The sequence below is a fragment of the Biomphalaria glabrata genome, chromosome 8, assembly GCF_947242115.1.
Source record: "Biomphalaria glabrata chromosome 8, xgBioGlab47.1, whole genome shotgun sequence".
Classification (NCBI taxonomy): domain Eukaryota; kingdom Metazoa; phylum Mollusca; class Gastropoda; family Planorbidae; genus Biomphalaria; species Biomphalaria glabrata.
The window spans coordinates 45,042,918-45,066,503 of record NC_074718.1 but is presented as its reverse complement, the minus strand read 5'-3'; the positions used below and the strand labels follow the sequence as shown (position 1 = coordinate 45,066,503).

The 23,586-nt window shown below is 37.4% G+C and overlaps 1 protein-coding gene across 1 annotated transcript; it reads left to right on the top strand.

Moving 5' to 3' along the window:
- The first annotated feature begins 1,698 nt into the window (after nucleotides 1–1,698).
- On the top strand, nucleotides 1,699–23,505 carry LOC106058832 (neuronal acetylcholine receptor subunit alpha-7-like). The gene is made up of 9 exons (XM_056037148.1): nucleotides 1,699–3,193; nucleotides 5,927–6,072; nucleotides 9,059–9,103; nucleotides 10,013–10,122; nucleotides 13,866–13,971; nucleotides 15,863–15,946; nucleotides 16,913–17,082; nucleotides 18,283–18,455; nucleotides 20,872–23,505. The coding sequence occupies exons 1-9, from the start codon at nucleotides 3,151–3,153 to the stop codon at nucleotides 21,129–21,131; spliced, it is 1,137 nt and encodes a 378-aa protein (XP_055893123.1). The 5' UTR covers nucleotides 1,699–3,150; the 3' UTR covers nucleotides 21,132–23,505.
- The last annotated feature ends 81 nt before the right edge of the window (nucleotides 23,506–23,586 follow it).

Genomic DNA, 23,586 nt, shown 5'->3' with positions numbered 1-23,586 from the left:
CTTTTAGCTTCATTGTCTTCATCAAGATTTAGCTTCATTGTCTTCATCAACTTTTAGCTTCATTGTCTTCATCAAGATTTAGCTTCATTGTCTTCATCAAGATTTAGCTTCATTGTCTTCATCAAGATTTAGCTTCATTGTCTTCATCAAGATTTAGCTTCATTGTCTTCATCAAGATTTAGCTTCATTGTCTTCATCAGATTTAGCTTCATTGTCTTCATCAACTTTTATCTTCATTGTCTTCATCAAGATTTAGCTTCATTGTCTTCATCAAGATTTAGCTTCATTGTCTTCATCAACTTTTAGCTTCAATGTCTTCATCAACATTTAGCTTCATTGTCTTCATCAAGATTTAGCTTCATTGTCTTCATCAACATTTAGCTTCATTGTCTTCATCAACTTTTAGCTTCATTGTCTTCATCAAGATTTAGCTTCATTGTCTTCGTCAACTTTTAGCTTCATTGTCTTCATCAACATTTAGCTTCATTGTCTTCATCAACTTTTAGCACTGACTGGTTTCCTCAGCAGCTTGGTTCAACCGATACAAGAACCTTGATGAATCTCATATTGAAGGAACATGCACAACGTCATTTACTCTGCATCTAGTTTAGACACCATCAAAAGTCTTGGAAAGATAACTCTTTTATTTCTGTAAGTCGGACTAGAGTTACCCCTCGTAACTTTTGCGAAGAAAAAAAAAGAGGGGGGGGGTAGAATAAATAATCTTCTCTGTATTCACCTGTCACTAATTAGCAGGGCCGGACTTAACCATTGCTGGTCACTATGCGAAACGGATTGCGCACTGCCCAGTTTGGGTAGGGATACGGATATTAAGTGAAAATTAAGTGTTTGTTTAGAAAATTAACTCTTCTTTGCTATAATTTCCTGAGATTTCCAGGACTTTTTCGTATATTTTGCAATTTTTGGAGATTTCCAGGAGCTCCTGGTAAATCGGGATCTGTTATAAATTATAAAATAGTTTAATTTTATAATTTACACTTTTGATTAGCGTGGGGCCTATGAAAGTGTGGGGCCCACTGCTGTCGCATAGGCTGCAGTGCCCTAAGGCCGGCCCTACAACTAGTTCTTTAAAAAAAATTATTTTGTATGATGATCTTATAGAAGGCAGGAGAGCTGCAGGTCTTCCATTTTCAGGGTACACTCATTTATGCAAGCCGTCATGAACCTCTTAAGATGTAGCAATACAATACCTGAAATTAGGTCCATCTGAACACATATTTTCATGTAAGCTACGGAGGAAAGTTAAATTATTATGAGGGCAGGTAAAAATAGATGTACATTATACGGCAGTCAATTTGTGGACAGAATGGTATGATAATGCGTGTGCCGACTTTGACACCCAGTCCGTCCCTGATGCAAGTCATATGCTCATTCTGTGGTGTCTTCATCTTAGTTATGTGTTCATGTGTGGCCTGTGTTATGAATTATGTGTGTCACAGGTTCTTTAGTTGCTTGTGTGAATTGTTCGCCTGTGTCATGTGTTCATGTGTCAAGCATTCATGTGTTCATGTGTGTCTTTTGTTATGAATTATGTGTGTCACAGGTTCTTGAGTTACACGTGTGATGTGTTCATTATCTGAGTATGATGAGGACAAAAAAAAGGATCTACACCCAGCATATTAGTGTTATTCTTAGTGATGCATGTTAATCAGTGACTTAAACTCTGCAAAGTCGTTGATTTTCCTGGCTGATTCAGGCAACCCATTCAATTCTCTTCTAACCCAAGTGGCATGGACCTAACGGAAGTCACGCGAGAAATGGACATTTTTTTTTTAACCAATGAAAACATTGTAACCAGCACGTCTGCTGATCGCTTTCTCCAAGGGCTCAAAATCATCGCCTGACATTTGACCATCAGCTCCCCGCCCCGTGAACTAGACTTGCCCGTTGTTATACCCAGGAGACATATCTAGCTGCCCATCTGATACAGTTCTACTGCATTATTGATGAATCGCTGTTCATTTGCATTAGACCGCTTGACAGACTACAAACACAAAACACAAACACTTTGCCAAAACGTGGGTATAGGTCATTGCTCTTTACGCGATTATACAAACAGAAATTCACATTAGGTTCGACTTAAAACAAACACATATATTTGAAGAGATTAAAACTGTAAATTACAGAATTGGCTCATCAAGGATACATTGTCTGTAACATTTAGGAATTTTTTTTTTATTGAGATCAATTATGGCTTGTTATTAATCCCCTTTGATATATGTCTATTATAATGGCTTGTGATTATCCCCCTTGGATCATGACTATTAATATTATGGTCTGTTGTCGTCTCCCAGTGGTTATGTTTCTTTTATTCTGTGGAATTAAGCCGCAAGAGTAGCTAGCTGTGTAGCTTAACAAATCATTTGTTAATTCTCAATAGTGTATTCAAAGATTATTTCTAATAGCTAAAATAGTTTCTAGTTTGTATGAAAAGTTCATAGTGTTCATTTTTAAGCAATAGTGACTCTTTATTTTAGATGTAGGGAATGATTAAAAGTGAATTTTTAAAAAAAATTTTCTTAAAGGAAACCTCAGAATTTGCGCTATTCAGTTTTAGCTTTATCATCATAGGAATCCTTGGGCCTTAGGCCTCTTTTCTTTGCCTCTTTTTTGGGCTTTATGTGCCTCTTTTTTTGGGCCATCTTGCCTCTTTTGTGGGCTTTTTTTTTTATATGTTTTTATTTGTAAGTTCTCATAATTCACAAGTATTAAATCATAAACAATTGAAAAGCGAATTACTTTTAAAAATAGAGCTAACATAAACAATTGAAAAGTGGATTACTTTTAAAAGTCTAGTTTGTGTTTACAATTGAAAAGAGAATTACTTTTTAATGCAGAACTATTAATCCTTTGGGGCAGATATTTTTCAAATAGTATAAGATAAAACAGGTGAACGGAAACAAGAATTTAAATAAAAGTACCGAATGTTATTAGTGGAGTGTCAAATTAAACATTGTTTTAAAAGGATCAAAAATAATTTATGTTACGAACTCATGCAAAGTGAATCCGATCAAATCTCTTGAAGCATTGCTATTTAGATTACTTCCCTTTTTTATTGTACCGAAATTGTCTAGATTATTTCCCCTTAGTATTGTAACCTCTGTGCTTATAACCTACTCAAACCGAGAAATGTTTTCACTGTTGATAGTTTTATGGAGTGCTATAATGTCAAGTAAGTATTCTATTCTACTAATCTCTCACCTATCTTAAATCACACAATGATTGTTGATGATAGATCACAATTAAACCTACTTTCGTTAGCTAAAATTGTAGAGCTACTCATTAAACTGATAATTCAACAATAGTTTACATTATAGATGAAATCTCTTAATAAATAAACAGCTTTGAACACTCAAAAAAAAAACAATAGTATTTAGTAATAATTTGAAACAATTTTGTTCTGTAGAAAAAAAATAAAATTTTAAACTAAAATGCTCTCATGCCTCCGTAAACCCCACCATCCTTAATTTCACTTAGAAAAAAAAATGTAATCTTTAATAAACCAAAACAAATAAGACATTACGCGAAAGATTTATTGAGTGAAATAGTACAAATTATTTGAATCAATTATGGAACTCATTTTTTAATAGATTTAGAGAAGCAATAATAAATGTAGGCGATTGGACGTATTTGTATTAATATTGCTTTTGTTTAGCGAGACTTTCATGCTTACAGAATCAGCTTTGTAGACCAGTTGGGGGAGGGGAGGGAGGTGGGAGAAGGCTTCTGTGCTGCCTTTTCAAAAGCTTTTTTTTTCTAAAGTTGCTCAAGTCTGAATTCGAACTAGACGTCTCGAGTCTTCATAATGGAAGACCAACACGTCAGCCACTGAGCTATACAAGTACTTATAAATAGGTTATATAGTATAAAATAAAAAGTTTACAATTTTTAGCGAACGAATTTATTCTGTAGACAAGACTTATATTCCCTTAGCTTAGCTCATACATATCGATATGAAACAAAATTAATTAATTACATCTAACTGATTAACTGATTGGTTAGTCGTCAATGAATCAGACAGGAAAACCAACGGCTTAGCAGAGCTTAAGTCATCGATTAGCATGCACGACTAGATCGACACATGAAATGCGTAGGACGTAGTAATTGTCTTTTTAAAGTAACGTCTGTAAAATATAAGATAAGAAGAATAACTGTGCAAAGTTCCAGCTTGATAAGAGAATGGAAAATGGGAGAAATCTCTCGTGGGAGAAATGATTAATCTTTCTTTCATAGAAATGTCTTTATCACTCGTAAAAAAAGAACGTATTATCAATGATATAATGAACATTGTGACCTATTTGTAAGAGGGTTGTTCGGCACAGCATGTGTGCGCAATATTACAATCTAGACTCTAAGAGACTAATCATAGGAACTACTTCCAGTGTGACACATGATGACTAAACACAGTCTAATGGTTTCAGTGTCTAATGGCTTCACTGTCTAATGGTTTCACTGTCTAATGGCTTCACTGTGTGATGGCTTCACTGTGTGATGGCTTCACTGTATAATGGCTTCACTGTCTAGTGGCTTCACTGTCTAATGGCTTCACTGTCTAGTGGCTTCAGTGTCTAATGGCTTCACTGTCTAGTGGCTTCAGTGTCTAATGGCTTCACTGTCTAGTGGCTTCACTGTCTAATGGCTTCACTGTCTAATGGCTTCATTGTCTAATGGCTTCACTGTCTAATGGCTTCACTGTCTAATGGCTTCACTGTCTAATGCCTTCACTGTCTAATGGCTTCACAGTCTAATGCCTTCACTGTCTAATACGTTTGTTAGTTGGCCTCCTTCAGTCGTAACTACTAAACTCCATCCCAAGAAGCCAGATGAATGCCTGGGCATTATTTATGGCGGGGACAATATCACCCACACAGCAGTTCCCCCCTCCCTCTCCACACAGCTGATGTGACAAGAGGAACGGAAATATCCGATACAGTTTGGAATCGGTAGCGCCGCAGGTTCTGCTAGGCTGTAGCACAGTGTTCCACAATCTGCCTAAGAGTCACCAGCTCCTGATTTTTCCTCAGGGTTGTCTCCCGTAGCCTTTCCATTTCTGTGGCATTTTACGTCTCAAGAGACGATCTTTTCCCTTTGCAACTTCTTGTGTGACTAAAGAGACCAATCCTTGGTACACAGCTGCGGTCGCAGGTTGGGCATCTGTAATCACCAGGCGCCGTTGCACTTTCACCCTTCTTTCTACTACTATTGGTGTATGGCATCAGCAATCCTGGACCCTTCCTTTATGCTATCTCTCCATGTAGATCTATCCAGTGACACCTTTTCCCAGCTGCTAGTGTCGACTTTAAAGAACTTCATGTCGCGTTTGCATACATCTGTATACCGTAAGAGTGGACGACCAGCGGCTCTCCTGCCTTCTGTTAGATCGCCATACAGCTTGTCTTGTGGAACTCGACCTTGAGGCATTCTATGAATGAGACCTAGCCAGCCAAGTCGTCTGCTGCTGATAAAGCAGACGTTTATTTACAAAACATAAGATTCAAGATGAATTAAATCCCCGTATTTCTGTATTCAACAAAATTCAGCTAAATAGAACAAAGTACAATAAGTTCACTGTTTCATCTGTGACATTTTTGATCTTTTAAGAACAATACACGTCATCAGGAATGTAAACAAAAAAAAAACATTTTTTTTCGTTAAGCTTTCGTTGAAATCATAGTTTTTATTTGTCTCTTTAACCTCATTGTTGCATTTTGTTTTCATATCAATAATTCAGAAGAAATTTTATTTTATAAGATAAGAAATCTCCTGTGTACCAGTTGTGAGCACATAGTCAGATAAGAAAATGAGTTTATAAGTTACTTTTGTGTTTTAATTGAGTCAATATTGTTAACCATATCGAAAACAAACGTCAGGTAAAATGTGAAGGTTATTTGTGTGTCGTCTCCAGGTCAGGCCTTCGGTGGAGTCGACGTGTATTATCGTCTGCACCAAGACTTGTTTGCTGATTATAATCCGGAAGTTCGTCCATATTTCAACTACACGATGCCAACAGAAGTGATTGCCACCCTTAGCGTGGCTTATTTAACGGAATTGGTAAAGAACGATAACTCATGAAAAGAGAAAGAATTATTTTTGTGTCACTTTTTTAAGCACAAATAATTACACCTAGTTTGAAACAAAAAAAAATGCATATCTTTAATAATGATACACGAATGTAGAATGTCATGCGAATGCAATCAGATTTGGTTCTTAGCAGCGTTCTTCATTGGTTCCACTGTCATCCCATTTAGCCTCGTTGACGACTGGCCTCCTCCAGGGTTACTTGGGCTTGCCCAGCTTCCTCTTTCTCAGCGGAAAGCATTCAAGTGCCTGATTTGCAACATTTGTAGTTGATGTACAATGCGTTTTCTATCCAACTCCAGTTACGTTTTTATTAGTCTTGGACTATGACTTTCTGCTTAGCGCCTTCTCTCTCCTAACAGACGATACCAACGTTGATTCCAACAGAATGTGGTAAATAATTACGGAGAGAAAGAGCTAAATTAGTTCTGTTTCACAAGTTGACAGTAGATATTTTTGGGGAGCCAACTAACTCCCAATATCCTGCTTAGGCTTGCTATTTAACAAAGTCAATGAAAAATATTCTAGTGAGAGGATTTCTTTAAAAAAAAAAAAGATTACTTTTATTATTACTTTAGCTCAGGGTTCTCAACCTGTGGGTCGCGACCCCCTTGGGGGTCGATTGACACTTTGCCAGGGGTCGCCTAAGACCATCGAAAATAAGGATTGTTATTGTCTATTCTTCTATTGCTGTGTATATGTGTGTGTGCGGGGGGGGGGGGGTCGCGGCAGAGTAGGGGATTGTAAAAAGGGGTCGCCGAGCATAAAAGGTTGAGAACCGCTGCTTTTAGCTACTTGCTTTATTTAACTTACTAATACAATACACAACCTAATAAAAATACAAAGATACAAAGATAAAGGCACATTTCTTATTTCATATGCTAGGACAAAGTCATATAAGTGTTCCTTCTTCCCTAGTGTCTTCCCTACTGCCATTGGAACATGGAATGAGTTGCCTGAATAAGCCAGGAAGACCAATGACGTAATTATCTTCTGTTAAGAAGGAACAGCGGTAATTTATAAGATACGATAAACCTTAAAATAGAATTCAGAGCATGCGCAGTGACAATTACTAGTCAGGAAGTGGTTTTGTATCCACTTCCGTTGGCTCTGGCTGAGTCCTAGATATTACAGGCGTTCTTTTGACCCCTTTCTAGTCGCGTATGTTAATAAGACACTTAAACTCGGCTAAGTCTTGGGGATTCGTTCAACCCGCTCCACTGTCTAACGGCAGTATGGAAAGAAGAGCAATTAAAAGAAGTTCTCCAAGCATATGGAAAAAGAAATGTGTCTCAATTTTTAAGTTTCCAACAGTCTCTTTCTATGCGTTTATTTGTAAGTTATGGTTCATTGCTATTTTGTATTTTTGTTACTTTACCATTTAGTCTTTACATTGTCTCTAAATTAAATAAATGTACTAATAATGCCACTTAAGTTCAATGTGTATATTCCTTGTTGCTAAAATCCTAGCAATGGAATTGACATGCTACAGAAAGATCTCAGGTATCACATGCAAAGACCGCATCACAAACTAAGAGTATAGAGACAGGATTAGTACAGAGATTAGACCCCACGATGACCTGCTAATTACTGTCAAAAAATGCAAACTAAAACTCTATGGCCATATTACAAGGCCCTCGAGGCTGGCAGACACTCTCCTTCAGGGAACAGTACCAGGAAAAAAGAAGAAGAAGCAGACAGAGAAAGTGATGGGAAGACAATATAAAAGAATGGATGGGCCTGCCATTGAGATTTAATAAAATACTCTGAAAGACACAAAGATAAAGGCACATTCCTCATCCCATATGCTAGGACAAATTTGTACAAATACTCCTTCTTCCCTAGTGCTATTAGAGCATGGAATGGGTTGCCTGAGCTAGCCAGGAAAACCAGTGACTTGGCAGAATTTAAGTCATGACTTTTTTATTTATGCATGACTAAATGCATGACGCGTAGGACGTGATCATCTTCTTTTTTGAAGTAACGTCTGTATTATATAAGATAAGATAAGATTCTATTCAAGACGAAAGACAGAGAGGAATGGAGAAAAGCGTTCGCCATATCTTGTGTGGTGCCCCAACTCTCCATCAGACTAAAGGATAGGCGAAGATGAAGGATCTAGCATCTCTATTTTTCATCTATTTCAGTTTCTTTATGTTTTCTATAGTTAAAGGATCCCAAGTACCAAACAGAGGACGCATATTCTAACATTGGTGTAGACTACTCTAGACAGTGAGAATCAAGACAAGAAGTTCTTCAAATACATCTTGTGTACCCCTGAAAGACTGGTATGAAAGACTCAGTGAGAGAGCTGTCTGTTGTGTCATTGGATGCCACAATTAGGATAACTTTTAATTGCGAAACAAACATGTCATTACTGTAGTATTTATTTATTTCGGTGGCAAGACCGCACTACAAACAGTGATATCTTTGCGAACGCCGGTATGGACAGTATAGAGGGACTTCTTAGGGTCCGACAACTACGCTGGGCAAGACACGTATACCTTAATGGGAGACGAGCGTATGCCAAAGGCAGTCTTTTTTTTGGTGAGCTAAAAGGTGGTCGACGTAACAGAGGCGCCCCACGGAAACGCTTCAAAGACCAGTTTAGGCGCCAACTTGCCTCAGCTGACATAGAAGAGAGCACCTAGTTGCATGCGGCATCGGAACGAGACAGCTGGAGGTCACTCAAGAAGGCCGCGGATACACATTTGAGATTAAAAGAAAATCCGCTGTCGAGGACAGACGCAGACGGCGAAAAGAAATTCTAATTCGACCACCCGCGGACAATGGTTATGCTAACCCTGGATGTGGCAAAATATGTAGGTCACGGGAAATACTGCATTCCTCACCAATCTTTGGACTTGATAACAAGCCTTATTTATTTCTTTGTATTTATTTATTTCAAGTATGGGTCAGTTATTTGATTCGTTTAATAGTATGACTTTTTATCTTACAGGATATCAGACATCATTTTCTACACCTGTGTGGTTTCATATCAATGGTGAGTCTGTTGTTTCTATGGAAACCGTTGTGTTTCTGTTGTGAATCTGATGTGTCAATGCTGAGTCTGTGTGTGAGTGTAGATGTGTATGGATGTGTATGCTTCAGAAATAATCAATCAGTACGACAAATGTGTGAGTGGGTGTTATTTCGTGACGTCAGATGTGACTAATGTGTGAGTGGGTGTTGTTTCGTCACGTCAGATGTGACTAATGTGTGAGTGGGTGTTGTTTCGTGACGTCAGATGTGACTAATGTGTGAGTGGGTGTTATTTCGTGACGTCAGATGTGACTAATGTGTGAGTGGGTGTTGTTATTTCATGACGTCAGATGTGACTAATGTGTGAGTGGGTGTTATTTCGTGACGTCAGATGTGACTGATGTGCGAGTGGGTGTTGTTTCGTGACGTCAGATGTGACTAATGTGTGAGTGGGTGTTGTTTCGTGACGTCAGATGTGACTAATGTGTGAGTGGGTGTTGTTTCGTGACGTCAGATGTGACTAATGTGTGGGTGGGTGTTATTTCGTGACGTCAGATGTGACTAATGTGTGAGTGGGTGTTGTTATTTCATGACGTCAGATGTGACTAATGTGTGAGTGGGTTGTTATTTCGTGACGTCAGATGTGACTAATGTGTGAGTGGCTGTTGTTTCGTGACGTCAGATGTGACTAAAGTGTGAGTGGGTGTTGTTTCGTGACGTCAGATGTGACTAATGTGTGAGTGGGTGTTATTTCGTGACGTCAGATGTGACTAATGTGTGAGTGGGTGTTGTTATTTCATGACGTCAGATGTGACTAATGTGTGAGTGGCTGTTGTTTCGTGACGTCAGATGTGACTAATGTGTGAGTGGGTGTTGTTTCGTGACGTCAGATGTGACTAATGTGTGAGTGGGTGTTATTTCTTGACGTCAGATGTGGACGGACGAGAAGTTGACCTGGAATCCAGAGAAATATGACAACATCGATCGAATTTATGTCAAGCAAGAACGTGTCTGGAAACCTGACATGGCAGTCTATAATTCGTAAGTACAAAGTAGTCTATAATTCGTAAGTACAAAGTAGTCTATAATTCGTGAGTACAAATTAGTCTATAATTCGTGAGTTTGTGACTCTTGAAAAATAACACCCTTGCATTGAGGAAAAGTTTGTTTTTTTTACTTCAAAGCTTTAAATTCAATCGTTCAGAGAATTTCTGGTTTCAATAATAGCGTTCTCCATTATAAACTAGTCAACTTCTTCAATGTCTACATCAACTTTTAGCTTCAATGTCTTCATCAACTTTTAGCTTCAATGTCTTCATCAACTTTTAGCTTCAATGTCTTCATCAACTTTTAGCTTCAATGTCTTCATCAACTTTTAGCTTCAATGTCTTCATCAACTTTTAGCTTCAGTGTCTTCATCAAGATTTAGCTTCAATGTCTTCATCAACTTTTAGCTTCAGTGTCTTCATCAACTTTTAGCTTCAATGTCTTCATCAACTTTTAGCTTCAATGTCTTCATCAACTTTTAGCTTCATTGTCTTCATCAACTTTTAGCTTCAATGTCTTCATCAACTTTTAGCTTCAATGTCTTCATCAACTTTTAGCTTCAATGTCTTCATCAACTTTTAGCTTCAATGTCTTCATCAACTTTTAGCTTCAATGTCTTCATCAACTTTTAGCTTCAATGTCTTCATCAACTTTTAGCTTCAATGACTTCATCAACTTTTAGCTTCAATGTCTTCATCAACGTTTAGCTTCAATGTCTTCATCAACGTTTAGCTTCAATGTCTTCATCAACTTTTAGCTTCAATGTCTTCATCAACTTTTAGCTTCAATGTCTTCATCAACTTTTAGCTTCAATGTCTTCATCAACTTTTAGCTTCAATGTCTTCATCAACTTTTAGCTTCAATGTCTTCATCAACTTTTAGCTTCAATGTCTTCATCAACTTTTAGCTTCAATGTCTTCATCAACTTTTAGCTTCAATGTCTTCATCAACTTTTAGCTTCAGTGTCTTCATCAACTTTTAGCTTCAATGTCTTCATCAACTTTTAGCTTCAGTGTCTTCATCAACTTTTAGCTTCAATGTCTTCATCAACTTTTAGCTTCAATGTCTTCATCAACTTTTACCTTTATTGTCTTCATCAACTTTTAGCTTCAATGTCTTCATCAACTTTTAGCTTCAATGTCTTCATCAACTTTTAGCTTCAATGTCTTCATCAACTTTTAGCTTCAATGTCTTCATCAACTTTTAGCTTCAATGTCTTCATCAACTTTTAGCTTCAATGTCTTCATCAACTTTTAGCTTCAATGACTTCATCAACTTTTAGCTTCAATGTCTTCATCAACTTTTAGCTTCAATGTCTTCATCAACGTTTAGCTTCAATGTCTTCATCAACTTTTAGCTTCAATGTCTTCATCAACTTTTAGCTTCAATGTCTTCATCAACTTTAACTTCAATGTCTTCATCAACTTTTAGCTTCAATGTCTTCATCAACTTTTAGCTTCAATGTCTTCATCAACTTTTAGCTTCAATGTCTTCATCAACTTTTAGCTTCAATGTCTTCATCAACTTTTAGCTTCAATGTCTTCATCAACTTTTAGCTTCATTGTCTTCATCAACTTTTAGCTTCAATGTCTTCATCAACTTTTAGCTTCAATGTCTTCATCAACTTTTAGCTTCAATGTCTTCATCAACTTTTAGCTTCAATATCTTCATCAACTTTTAGCTTCAATGTCTTCATCAACTTTTAGCTTCAATGTCTTCATCAACTTTTAGCTTCAATGTCTTCATCAACTTTTAGCTTCAATGTCTTCATCAACTTTTAGCTTCATTGTTCTATGGCGAAGCGACTATGGATCATCTCATGGAAATGAGATGAATGCATTCGTTGTGGTCGGAACGATGTCGCCCACACATCAGTTTCCCCCCCCCCTCTCTCCACGCAGCTGATGTATCCAAAAGGAACGGCTGCGCCGATACACAGTGGCCTCGCAGGTTCTGCCAGGGTGTAGCACTGGGTGCTGCAAACTGCCTTAGGGTCGCCAGCTCCTGATTTTTCCTCAGGGTTGACTCCCCGAAGCCTTTCCCATGATTGGGTATAGCTGCAAGACAACAGAGGTTTGAATTCAGAGTTTTCCTTCTCCTAGCCAGTCAAAGCTAACGAGCCCCCTCCTGCCCGAAGCTTACTAGTTAAGGCGCCAGTTACTCGCTATTGCCCCTTCTCCTGTTAGTGAGAACAGTTCCGCCGGACTCGATATCTGAGCCAGACGTGAAGGCCAGGGGTTGGACTGGTTGTCAGAGTTCGCAAGGTTGTCATTGCCGGAAGTGGTAATGAATGTAAGCACTCCACTACCAATAAAATGCTTCCTAATGGCGTCTCAAATAGTAATGAAATAACTCTACTAAAATACAAACATATCGGCTGTATTTAACAAGATTGCAGAAGACCAGCGGTTCTCAAACTTTTTAGCTCGGCGACCCCCTAATACGATTCTCCACGGCGACCCCTACCGTAAGCTACAATTCATTTGTTCATAGACCGAGGTAGGCCCTAAATGTAGTTTTGATAGTGTTATAAAATCAATCAAATTGTGACGGTACGCACCGGTACGGCATACCGGCACCTTTTTCAATGTGGGGAAAAAAATATTACTTTTCTTGTATTTTAAAGTTTATTATTAATCTATTATTGAGTACCGGCACCTATTTCTTTTAAAAAAAAAGCACTGTATATTTCTGATATCCATGATGTATTTATTATCTGCACATCAAAAGCTTTATGTAATTTTATTAAATGTAAAATACAGTTGTTCTTAAATTATAAAAACAAGTTTGTCTTTAATGTATACCATCTATGGTACAAATGGGCTTGACATAACACTAAGAAATCGTATGACAAAAAAAATGTAAGAAAAATAGACGAAAAACCAAAATTTCTGATGGTCTTAGGCGACCCCTGGCAAATGGTCATTCGACCCCCCAAAGGGGTCGCGAAACACAGGTTGAGAACCCCTGCAGTAGACAGTGAACGAGCACAAACACGTCTCACATGACCTTGTTTAAGTACTATGAACACACACACACACTGGACATGACCTTCTTACACGCTGGACACACGCAGAAAATAAACAACTCAGTTACACTAGAAGACATTAGTACATTTTTTTAAACTCTCCCAATCGACGATGCCAACGTTGATTCGACGCCCATTAAACTCAATTAATTTTCGGATTTATAAACTTTAATTTGTGTTGTGTAAAAAAAGAGCATTGCATTCTCCTATAACTCAATACCAAATATAACATTCTCTGACAGCAAACATAAAAAGCAGGATAGTGAAATACAAATGAACGAAACGAAAAATTATATTGGAAAGAGAAAAAATAATTACGGAGAGAAAGAGTTAAATGAATAGTTGGGTTTTTATTAAAGCTTTGGAAAAAAGAGTAGGGGCCTTCACAAAAATTCTGCCCCCGGGGGCTCCACGTACTTCAATCCGGCCCTGTGTCTAATGTCTATACATTATAAGCCAGCGGTTCTCAACCTTTTAAGCTCGGCGACCCCTTTTTGCTATCCCACCCCACTCTGCCGCGACCCCCTCCCCCCAATAACATACACAGCAATAGAAGAATACAATAAATACAATCCATATTGTCGATGGTCTTAGGCGACCCCTGACAAATCGACAGTCGACCCCTCAAGGGGTCGCGACCCACGGGTTGGGGACCCCTGTTATAAGCAATGATTTTTGTATCTAATGTCTACTCATGTCACTGATAAAGTGTCGCAGATAAAGTGTATCTCGGTGAGGAGAATCTGATTGTGACAGTTTCCTCCAACGGCACCGTGAGATGGGAGCCTCTGGTCAACATGGGCGTCACCTGCAAGGTAGGCAACTCGTGAATAAAATCTGGTGTGATTTTATACATATACGGCTTTTTTTTTTTTAAATGGTAACAGTTATGCTTTTAGCATTAAAAGAAATGGAACTGTAAGGCCTCACCATTTATAATTTTTTCTTAATTTTTCATTAGTTATTTGTATAGACCCGTTTTAAATGCATAACTTTAGACAATAGTCAAATAATAGGGTTTATTAAAAGAAATGTTCACAAATCAAACTATAACATAAAACTTAACCGATATTTAACTTTGGTTTGACCAATATTACAATATGCACAATCTGTTTGCGACCACTGAACTATAAAACTTAATAAAATACCGAGACAGACACAAAGATAAAAGCACATTGCTTTTCCATACGCTAGAACAATTTCATACCAGTGCTCCTTTTTCCCTATTGCCATTAGAGAATTGAATTAGTTAAAAAAAACTGTTTCTTGCTTATGTTTCTCTCTTCTGTTTCTCTCTACTGTTTCTCTCTTTGGTTTCTCTCTTCTGTTTCTCTCTCTGTTTCTCTCTTCTGTTTCTCTCTTCTTTTTTCTTCTGTTTCTTGGTTCTGTTTATCTCTTCTATTTCTTGCTTCTCTTTCTCTCTACTGTTTCTCTCTTCTGTTTCTCTCTTCTGTTTCTTGCTTCTCTTTCTCTCTTCTGTTTCTCTTTTCTGTTTCTCACTTCTGTTTCTCTCTTCTTTTTTCTTCTGTTTCTTGCTTCTGTTTATCTCTTCTATTTCTTGCTTCTCTTTCTCTCTTCTGTTTCTCTCTACTGTTTCTCTCTTCTGTTTCTCTCTACTGTTTCTCTCTTCTGTTTCTTGCTTCTCTTTCTCTCTTCTGTTTCTCTCTACTGTTTCTCTCTTCTGTTTCTCTCCTCTGTGTGTGGGTATCTGGGAGAAGGTTTCCGCTGCCCTTTCAATAGCAATAAAAAAAAATCGTTCTCGAAGTCTCGACCCTCCAGGACTCAAAGCCGACACGCTTGTCACTGATCAATACAAGTGTTTATAAAAACAGAAGGCTTTATGGCTATCTTTTGTTAGTTTCCAATGTTCAGCTAACGACCGAATCTTCTAAGCGTACCTTCCCTTAGCTATTACTGTCTCTTTATAAAACAAAATTAATTAATTGCGACTAATTGATCAAATAATTTTTTCGAATGATTTATGTGTTATGGACATTGAATAATAGTGCAAAGTTTCAACCTGATTGGAAAATAGGAAATGGGACAAATAGTGTGAACAAGATTTGTACCAGACAGACAGAGTCAGTTGATATAAAGAATCTGTGTTAAAAAAACAGCAGTATTAATATTAATTAATCTCTTCTTGTTGTGCGTCGAAGTGCGAGTCACTCTAAAATATCTCAATATTTTTAAGAAGGTCTAGTAACTCTAGCCTTTAACTCTTTCTCTCCTAACTGACGATACCAGCGTTGATTCCACCAGAATGTGGTAAATAATTACAGAGAGAAAGAGTTAAATTAAATCGCACATACAACGTTGACTAACAATATAATCTTTTTATTCTTAAAGTTTTAATGTGTTTTTTTTTAAGTGGCAACTAAAAGCGTATAGACATTTTCGATATTGGACTGTACATATTGAATATTGGACTGCGGGTAATAAACATTAGACTGTTGGTAAGAAATATTGGACTGTAGTGAAGGAATATTGATTGGACTGTACATGTTGAATATTGGACTATTGTTCATGAATATTGGATTGCAAGTGTTTCATGTTCAATGTAGGTAATGAATATTGAACTGTACGTTGTCAATGATGGACTCCATGGAGTGGAAAATAGTAATTGACATGTAGAATAGTGACTATGCATGTTTGCATATTGGACTGGAATATTGGACAGTAAATGTTGACTGTTTACTTCTGTAGGTGGACATCTCCAACTATCCGTTTGATGTCAGTGTGTGTGGTATCAACCTGACCTCCTGGGTCTATCCTGAATCATGTGTCGAAGTAGGTGACTGCATGAAGGATTGTACATTGTCTTACCATCAGTCAGTCTAGCCAAATCAAAAAATAATAATAAAATTGATCTAAGAATCCACTCTAAAACTATTTTTAAAAGCCGTTGTATAAAAAGCTAAAGTGATAGGCTGGTAAGTAGGTAGGTAGATAGGATGGTAGGTAGGCTGGTAGGTAGACTTGTAGATATGCTGTCTTTTCCAGAATCATAGAAACTTCTAAATATTTTTATTAGCTATGACCTTCTAGAAACTGACGTATGTGACCTTATTTCCTGACCTCTTTCTCTGATTGGATGGTTTTAATTAACACTTGTTTGTTCTGCGACTTATTCGACCTGACCCGTGACCTCCGTGACCCCAATGTCGAAGGCGCCGCCTGACCCCGTTTCTAGAAAGAGGTAGATTGAGGCCACATTATCAAATCGTGACTTCCACCATGAAAAATGGACGGATCTTTACTTTTTTTGTAGAACATGATAATAAGCCAATATAAATGCTTTATAAAAAAAAAACTATGGCTATTTAACCAAAAATATTTATTATCGGCATTTTAAAACATTTAATAAAAATGTATTGCAAAGACGAATGTATTTTGTAATACAAATTCTTAACTTTGACATCACTATGTATGCTTATCCATAACTATACTGGGCTTCTCATTTCGTTTCGCATAGGGCCCAGAAATTGTTAGGGCCGGCCCTGGGTAGGCCTACCATATAAAATAGAATATGTTAATAAATTGATACATGATGTTGAATTATAAATGAATCAGTTTTTAAATGCTTTTAATATGCCCACAATACTCTTGCTAAACAAACACATACGTATTACGCAATGTACTTTTAAATAATAATATAAAACATCCGCAAGCACATATACTCTCGTTTCTATACATGTTATATTTATTCTCAAACTGTTTGTCTCCGAGAGTTTGATGGCGTCATTTGTCTCATAGCTAAAGGCAGGGAAACCATCGCTGGAGTTGTTCCGAGTCTTGAGCCACAGCCAGTATTACATTGAGTACCCTGAGCCACAGCTAACCAGATCTCCCTACAACGGAGCGGTCTATAGATTTTTAAACTTCCCCATCAAATTGACCAGACGGCCAGAATATCTTATCTTGACGTAAGTGGTTGAGTTCTAAGACATAATGCAGATATTGTATTATCTTTTTATTACATTTACAGACGTTTCTTTAAGAATAAAAGAGTTCACTACGTCATGGGGAGGCGCGGTGGCTGGGCGGTAAAGCGCTTGGCTCCTGAACCGGGGGTCCCGGGTTCGAATCCTGATGAAGACTGGGATTTTTATTTCGGCACCCTTGTGCGCCTCTGAGTTCACCCAGCTCGAATGGGTACCTGACATTAGTTGGGGAAAAGTAAAGGCGGTTGGTCGTTGTACTGACCACATGACACCCTCGTTAACCGTAGGTCACAGAATCAGATGACCTTTACATCAATTCAACTTTTTTTTAACTACGTCATACCCGTAGCAATGTGCGTCACGTTGGTCCGGTCCTACGATGACCAGCTGACCGAAGTCCTTCGTTCGGGAAACAGTAAACAGAGAAAGCGATGGGTAAACAGCATTAAGAATGGACGTGCCTGGGATTGAGATTCTGTTCAATGCAAAACTCAGAGGGGAGGGGAGAAAGATGGTTTAACAGAACAAAGAATAGGTGCAGGTGGGTGGAAGGTGCATCACAGAGTATAGACTACAGATCTTTTTGATTCTTGACATGTCAGTTTCAGACGTAACATTAGGATTGAAGATTTCTACGTCCTGGCCAAAATCTGCAGAGTGGCTGGGGATTACAGTGGCCAGGGTTCGAACCTTAAACCGTCGAAGGGACACTCCAAAGGCTATAACCTACCACACATCCTAGAGTGAAGTAAAATTATGTTATAGGCTAAGTCTGCCAACGCTTGCTTTTTAATTAATGTTATAATAACACATGACCCTGTACATCAGCATGCCATGTAGATAGCAATATCTGTAGATCAATATGCTATACAGAAATCTGTACATCAATATGTCATGAATATCTATATGTTATGTCTGTAGATCAATATGTCATATAGATATTTGTAGATCGGTATGTCATAGAAGTCTGCAGATCAATATGCAGTCTTCTTTATATATCTTTAAATCAATACGTCTTTATAGATATCTTTAGATCAATATGTCTTATAGGCCTACATATTTATAAATCCGTATGTCGTAAAGATATTTGTAGCTCTGCATGTTGTATCTGTAGCTCGACCTATATATCCCATTAAATATCTGTAGATCAATGTAGATACCGGTATTTTGTTCTCTGCGCAGTGTGATGGTTCCAATCACGATGCTGGCTGTCATGTGTGCTGTGCCATTTCTCCTGTCACCTGAGGAGCCAGAAAAGCTAATGGTGTCCATCACTCTGCTGCTGTCCTTTGCCGTCTCAATTGATTACATCTCAGAGAAACTTCCGCAGACGTCCATAAATCTCTCTGTTCTAGGTAGGCTGCATCTAGCAGTAGAATATTTAAAAAAAAAAAAAAAAAAAAACGAAAGAAAAGAAAGATGAGACGGAAGTTAAAAAAGTATGAAGGTTTAAAATTATGGGATGGGGTGTACAGTTTGGCTGATACCCTACTTTGGCTGCCGCATTGAATGTGAGAGAAGTAATAATAAATAAGGATTGTCTTCGAATCCGAAGATTAATGAGAAATGCAGTATTTCCCATGGTTACGTAGCCCCACCTGTGACCTACATATTTTGCCACACCCAGACAGTCATAACCATTCTCCACTTGTGGTCGATTTAGATTTTTTTTTCGCCGTCGACGTCTGTCCTCGACAGCGGATTTTCTTTTGGTCTCAAATGTATATCCCGCGGCCTTTGTGACCTCCAGCTGTCTCGTTCTGAAGCCGCATACGACCAGTCGTACCAGGTACGAGCTTCTATGTCAGTTATAGCAAGTTGGCGCGTAGTGCAGTCAACAACCTCTATATTGTTTTTTAAAAGTTGCAAACGCCACATGGCGCTTTAAATGACAAATCCTGCAGTAGCCTGTTCTTCTCTTGTTACTGGTAAATCCGAACTACTGGCAGGCTTGGTGAACTTAATTCAACATTTTTTAGTAACAACTGACTTATTGAACATGTTCAGGTAATGGGCTCGACTTACGTTTTGGGGGATCTTGAGTTCGAATCTCGGCGAGGAGCATTCTCGTTAACAACTAAGCAGGGAGATAAAAAAAAAATGTTCATCAAAGTGTGAACTGGACCTTCTTTGCATTCGGTACGCCATTTCCAATAAAGTGATCAAACATGTACCTGCACCTCTCCATCATATTATTCATATGTACCCGGTACCGGTACTGAAAAGTTTTCTAAGTAATGTGTTGAGTCTGTTGACGGTGTTTTGTCGCTTTCGGAGCAAAGTTTTAAAATTTCCTCCTTTTGCTTTAGGCATTTAACAAATTTAGCATGTTAATAAATTAAGAGTAAAGAACACAATGTGGTCCAAAAGTAGGCAGACAAATATAAGGAATTGGTTGCAAGACAGGTAAAAATGTCTTTAAATTGAAATTCTAAAAAAAAAAGAATATCCAGAGATTTGAGCAGCAATGTTTTCGGACGTACCGGTATAATTTAGGAGTGTTAAGGCTTCCGCGCGGTGTTGATTCTATGAAATATATCTAGGGTAGATCTACGTCTGACTAGAAGTAACACTGAACTCAAACTACTTCAGTAACACCGGCGAAAAGCCGAAACAATCAAAATATGTAGTCGACGCTGATGTTGTTTAACAAATATATTTAATAATCAAGAAGGGAATTGTCCGATGTCAGCTATGTCCGTAAATCCGTATATCTATTCTACTGCTCTACACGAAGCGTCTTCTTTGTAGCGTCACTTAGAGTGTTCTTGTTTTTTAAAGATCTGTCACGTCACTTGTCGCTAAGTAAAACTTTCCCCTTATTCCCGAAACAAATAACTAATACCTAATCATGTCATAACAGGAGGTAGACTTCACAGAATATACATTGTGATGAAAAAACATGCTGAGTAGACAAAATTGACGGGCATTATCTTACACGTACATTGCAGACGTTACTTCAAAAAAAAAAAATAATAATAATTACGACCTACGCACGTGTCAGTCTAGTCATGCATGTTAATCAATGACTTTGTAAGTCGTTGGTTTTCCAGGCTGATTCAGGCAACCCATTCCATGCTCTAATGGCAGTAGGGAAGAAGGAGCATTTGTGTAAGTTTGTTCTACATTATGGAACACGTTGTATGTGTCTTTCTGAGTATTTCATTAGGTTTAGGGATTTTACTTAAGGTGTTACTCTAATCGAATTGGAATATTTGTTTGTTTCTCACTGCTCTATTTTGTGTCTGTTCCAGTTTCTTAATGTTTTCTTGAGTTGAAGGATCCCAAACAGAGGATGCATATTCTAATATTGCCCTTACTAAATTTCAATTTTAGTCTGTGTAGCAGGTTTTTAAGCAGGCTATGGTGAACTTTGTCAAATGCTCTAGGAATTTTTAATAAAATTGCATTTTCTCCACAATTAATAGTATAATCTAATCCCTTTGTATAGCTGTTCGCACAAACGTTAAATTTTTCAGTGCAATGAATTTGTTTGTACCGCGTACCGGTAGATACAAAATTGTGCCCTGTGGATAATTTGAAACATTCACCTACTTTTAACCCTTAAGATGCGTGTGGTAGTTTAGCCTCTAAGCATGAACATTGTAATTTCATTTTGTATGTCTTCATTGCCAAACAGCTCAGCACTTTAAGGGTTAAACCGCCTGGTACCGTTTTCATAATTTTTAACATTAATACTTTAGCTTTGATGTAGATTCGCTACTGTAAAATTGCATAATTTCTAATTTCCTCCCCTGCCTTACTTTCCAGTGGTCTACTTGAGCTCTCTCTTCGTCCTATCCTTCCTTGGAGTGCTGGCTAACGCCGTGGTCCTGCTTCTCAAGACTTGGGATGATAGACTAGAGACTTCCGGATCGCCGAGCTCCAATCTCAAACAGGGAACAAATTGTGCACCAACTCTGGACAAACCTGCGTCCAGGGCCCAAAGACTAAACAAGGTGTTTATGATCCTAAATATCATCTTGTTGTTGGCTGTCAGTGGCGTAGCTTGGATATTGTTAATATATTAGCAATAAGACTTGATTTACATTACACACACCATAACTAATATATTAAGACTGGTCATACAAGGCTGCCTATTTTACTTTTACATACCGATAGTAATGTTTTGTATTAAGACTAGTCATACAAGGCTGCCTATTTTACTTTTACATCCCGGTAGTAATGTTTTGTATTAAGACTAGTCATACAAGGCTGCCTATTTTACTTTTACATCCCGGTAGTAATGTTTTGTATTAACACTGGTCATACAAGGCTGCCTATTTTACTTTTACATCCCGGTAGTAATGTTTTGTATTAACACTGGTCATACAAGGCTGCCTATTTTACTTTTACATCCCGGTAGTAATGTTTTGTATTAACACTGGTCATACAAGGCTGCCTATTTTACTTTTACATGCCGATAGTAATGTTTTGTATTAAGACTAGTCATACAAGGCTGCCTATTTTACTTTTACATCCCGGTAGTAATGTTTTGTATTAAGACTAGTCATACAAGGCTGCCTATTTTACTTTTACATCCCGGTAGTAATGTTTTGTATTAAGACTAGTCATACAAGGCTGCCTATTTTACTTTTACATCCCGGTAGTAATGTTTTGTATTAACACTGGTCATACAAGGCTGCCTATTTTACTTTTACATCCCGGTAGTAATGTTTTGTATTAACACTGGTCATACAAGGCTGCCTATTTTACTTTTACATCCCGGTAGTAATGTTTTGTATTAACACTGGTCATACAAGGCTGCCTATTTTACTTTTACATGTCGGTAGTAATGTTTTGTTTGTTTGGCTACTGTAGAGGTGGGGTGCATAAAAATATACTAGAAATTAGAATAGAAGCTTTAAAAATTATGTTGCCTTGAAGTTATAATTCATTCAATTTTTTTAGACGATTTTTAATTCTGCCTTTAACATATTTTTTTTAAATACTAGCTACCTGTGTTCTTAATTCCAAGGAACATCATTTCTTCCTTAAGATCCCATACTCTTCTCAATGCCCTGCTAATCCAGCAGGATACTACAGCGCTACATAACATCTAAATGTTCTGCTTACCACTCTTCAAGCAGACCTGAACTGAATATTATCTTAAGTTCTAATATCAGGTCAATATAATGCCCCTTATTCAATGCAGCTTTTACACAACCTTTCCTGATACCGGTAACTAATGTATCTTATATAATACAGACGTTGCTTCAAAATAGAAGATAGTTACGTCCTACGCGTCATGCATTTAGTCATGCATATTAACCAATGACCTAAATTCTGCCAAGTCACTGGTTTTCCTGGCTAGCTCAGGCAACCTATTCCATGCTCTAATAGCGTTAGGGAAGAAGGAGAATTTATACAAATTTGTCCTAGCATATGGAACGAGAAATGTACCTAAATCTTTGTGTCTGGGTATTTTTTTTAATTTTGTTTTTGTATTTGAAGATTATTGTTCAGTGTTTTAAGTATAATTGCTACTTTACTTTTAAGTCTTCTATCCTGAACGCTTTCTAAATTTTACTAAAGGTGTTACTCTAGTCAAATGTGAATATTCGTTTGTTATGAATCTCACGGCTCTATTTTGTGTCTGCTCCAGTTTCTTAATGTTTTCTTTAAGTGTTATGTTTTTGATTTATAGAAATTTCTTTTTATAAACCCTAATGCTTTGATTTTTTTTTGTAGTTTCATCAATATGGGGATTCCATGACAGTTTTTTCATTTATTATAACACCTAGGTATTTGACTTTAAAGTCTGTGTTACTGGTTTGCCATGAATAAGATAGGCCTACGTGGTATTAATTTTAGTTTTTTTTTTGTTACTCTTAATAACTGATATTTTTCTGGGTGGTTAAACATGCTCCAATTTGATTCCCATCTAATTCTCTTTAAAAATTCCTGTTATCTTGTTTTATAAATTATGCAATCGTCTGCGAATAATCTGACTTGTTCCTGTACTAATGCTATTTGGTAAAACTATGTACCGGTATATTAAAAATAGTAGTGGACCTAAGACTGTTCCTTGAGGTACACCCGAGTTTGTTATCGGTGTTGATTTAGAGCCATTTATTATTACAGTTTGTTCTCTCCCTATCAGAAACCCTTTAACTCCACTGATGCAATGGACCATCAATGCCAAAATATTTTAATTTATTAATGTGCCGTATGTTACAACTACCGTCAGTGATGTCTCCCACTCCCCCAGCACAACTTATGGACATTAAACTTTTTTTTAAAAAAATGTCCACAAATTATTGAAATATCTCCTGATGAAGTCTTGGGAAAACAAATAGTTGAATGATGCACTATGTCACTCTTTATATTTGATGCCTATATTAATGTGTTTTCATTTTTAATGAACCATTGATGTTTTAAATAAATATTTTAACTTGCAACTGCACAAAATTTAACAAGTCTTGTTGCTTTGAACACAAAATTGTACTTCCCTTTTGTTTCTGTTTATTTGTACCGGTACTAGAT

Coding starts and splice junctions, on each gene's coding strand:
- LOC106058832 (XM_056037148.1), top strand. CDS start 3,151: ATGTTTTCACTGTTGATAGTTTTATGGAGTGCTATAATGTCAA. Junction 13,972..15,862: donor ACATGGGCGTCACCTGCAAG/GTAGGCAACTCG, acceptor TTACTTCTGTAG/GTGGACATCTCCAACTATCC. Junction 18,456..20,871: donor CATAAATCTCTCTGTTCTAG/GTAGGCTGCATC, acceptor CTTACTTTCCAG/TGGTCTACTTGAGCTCTCTC.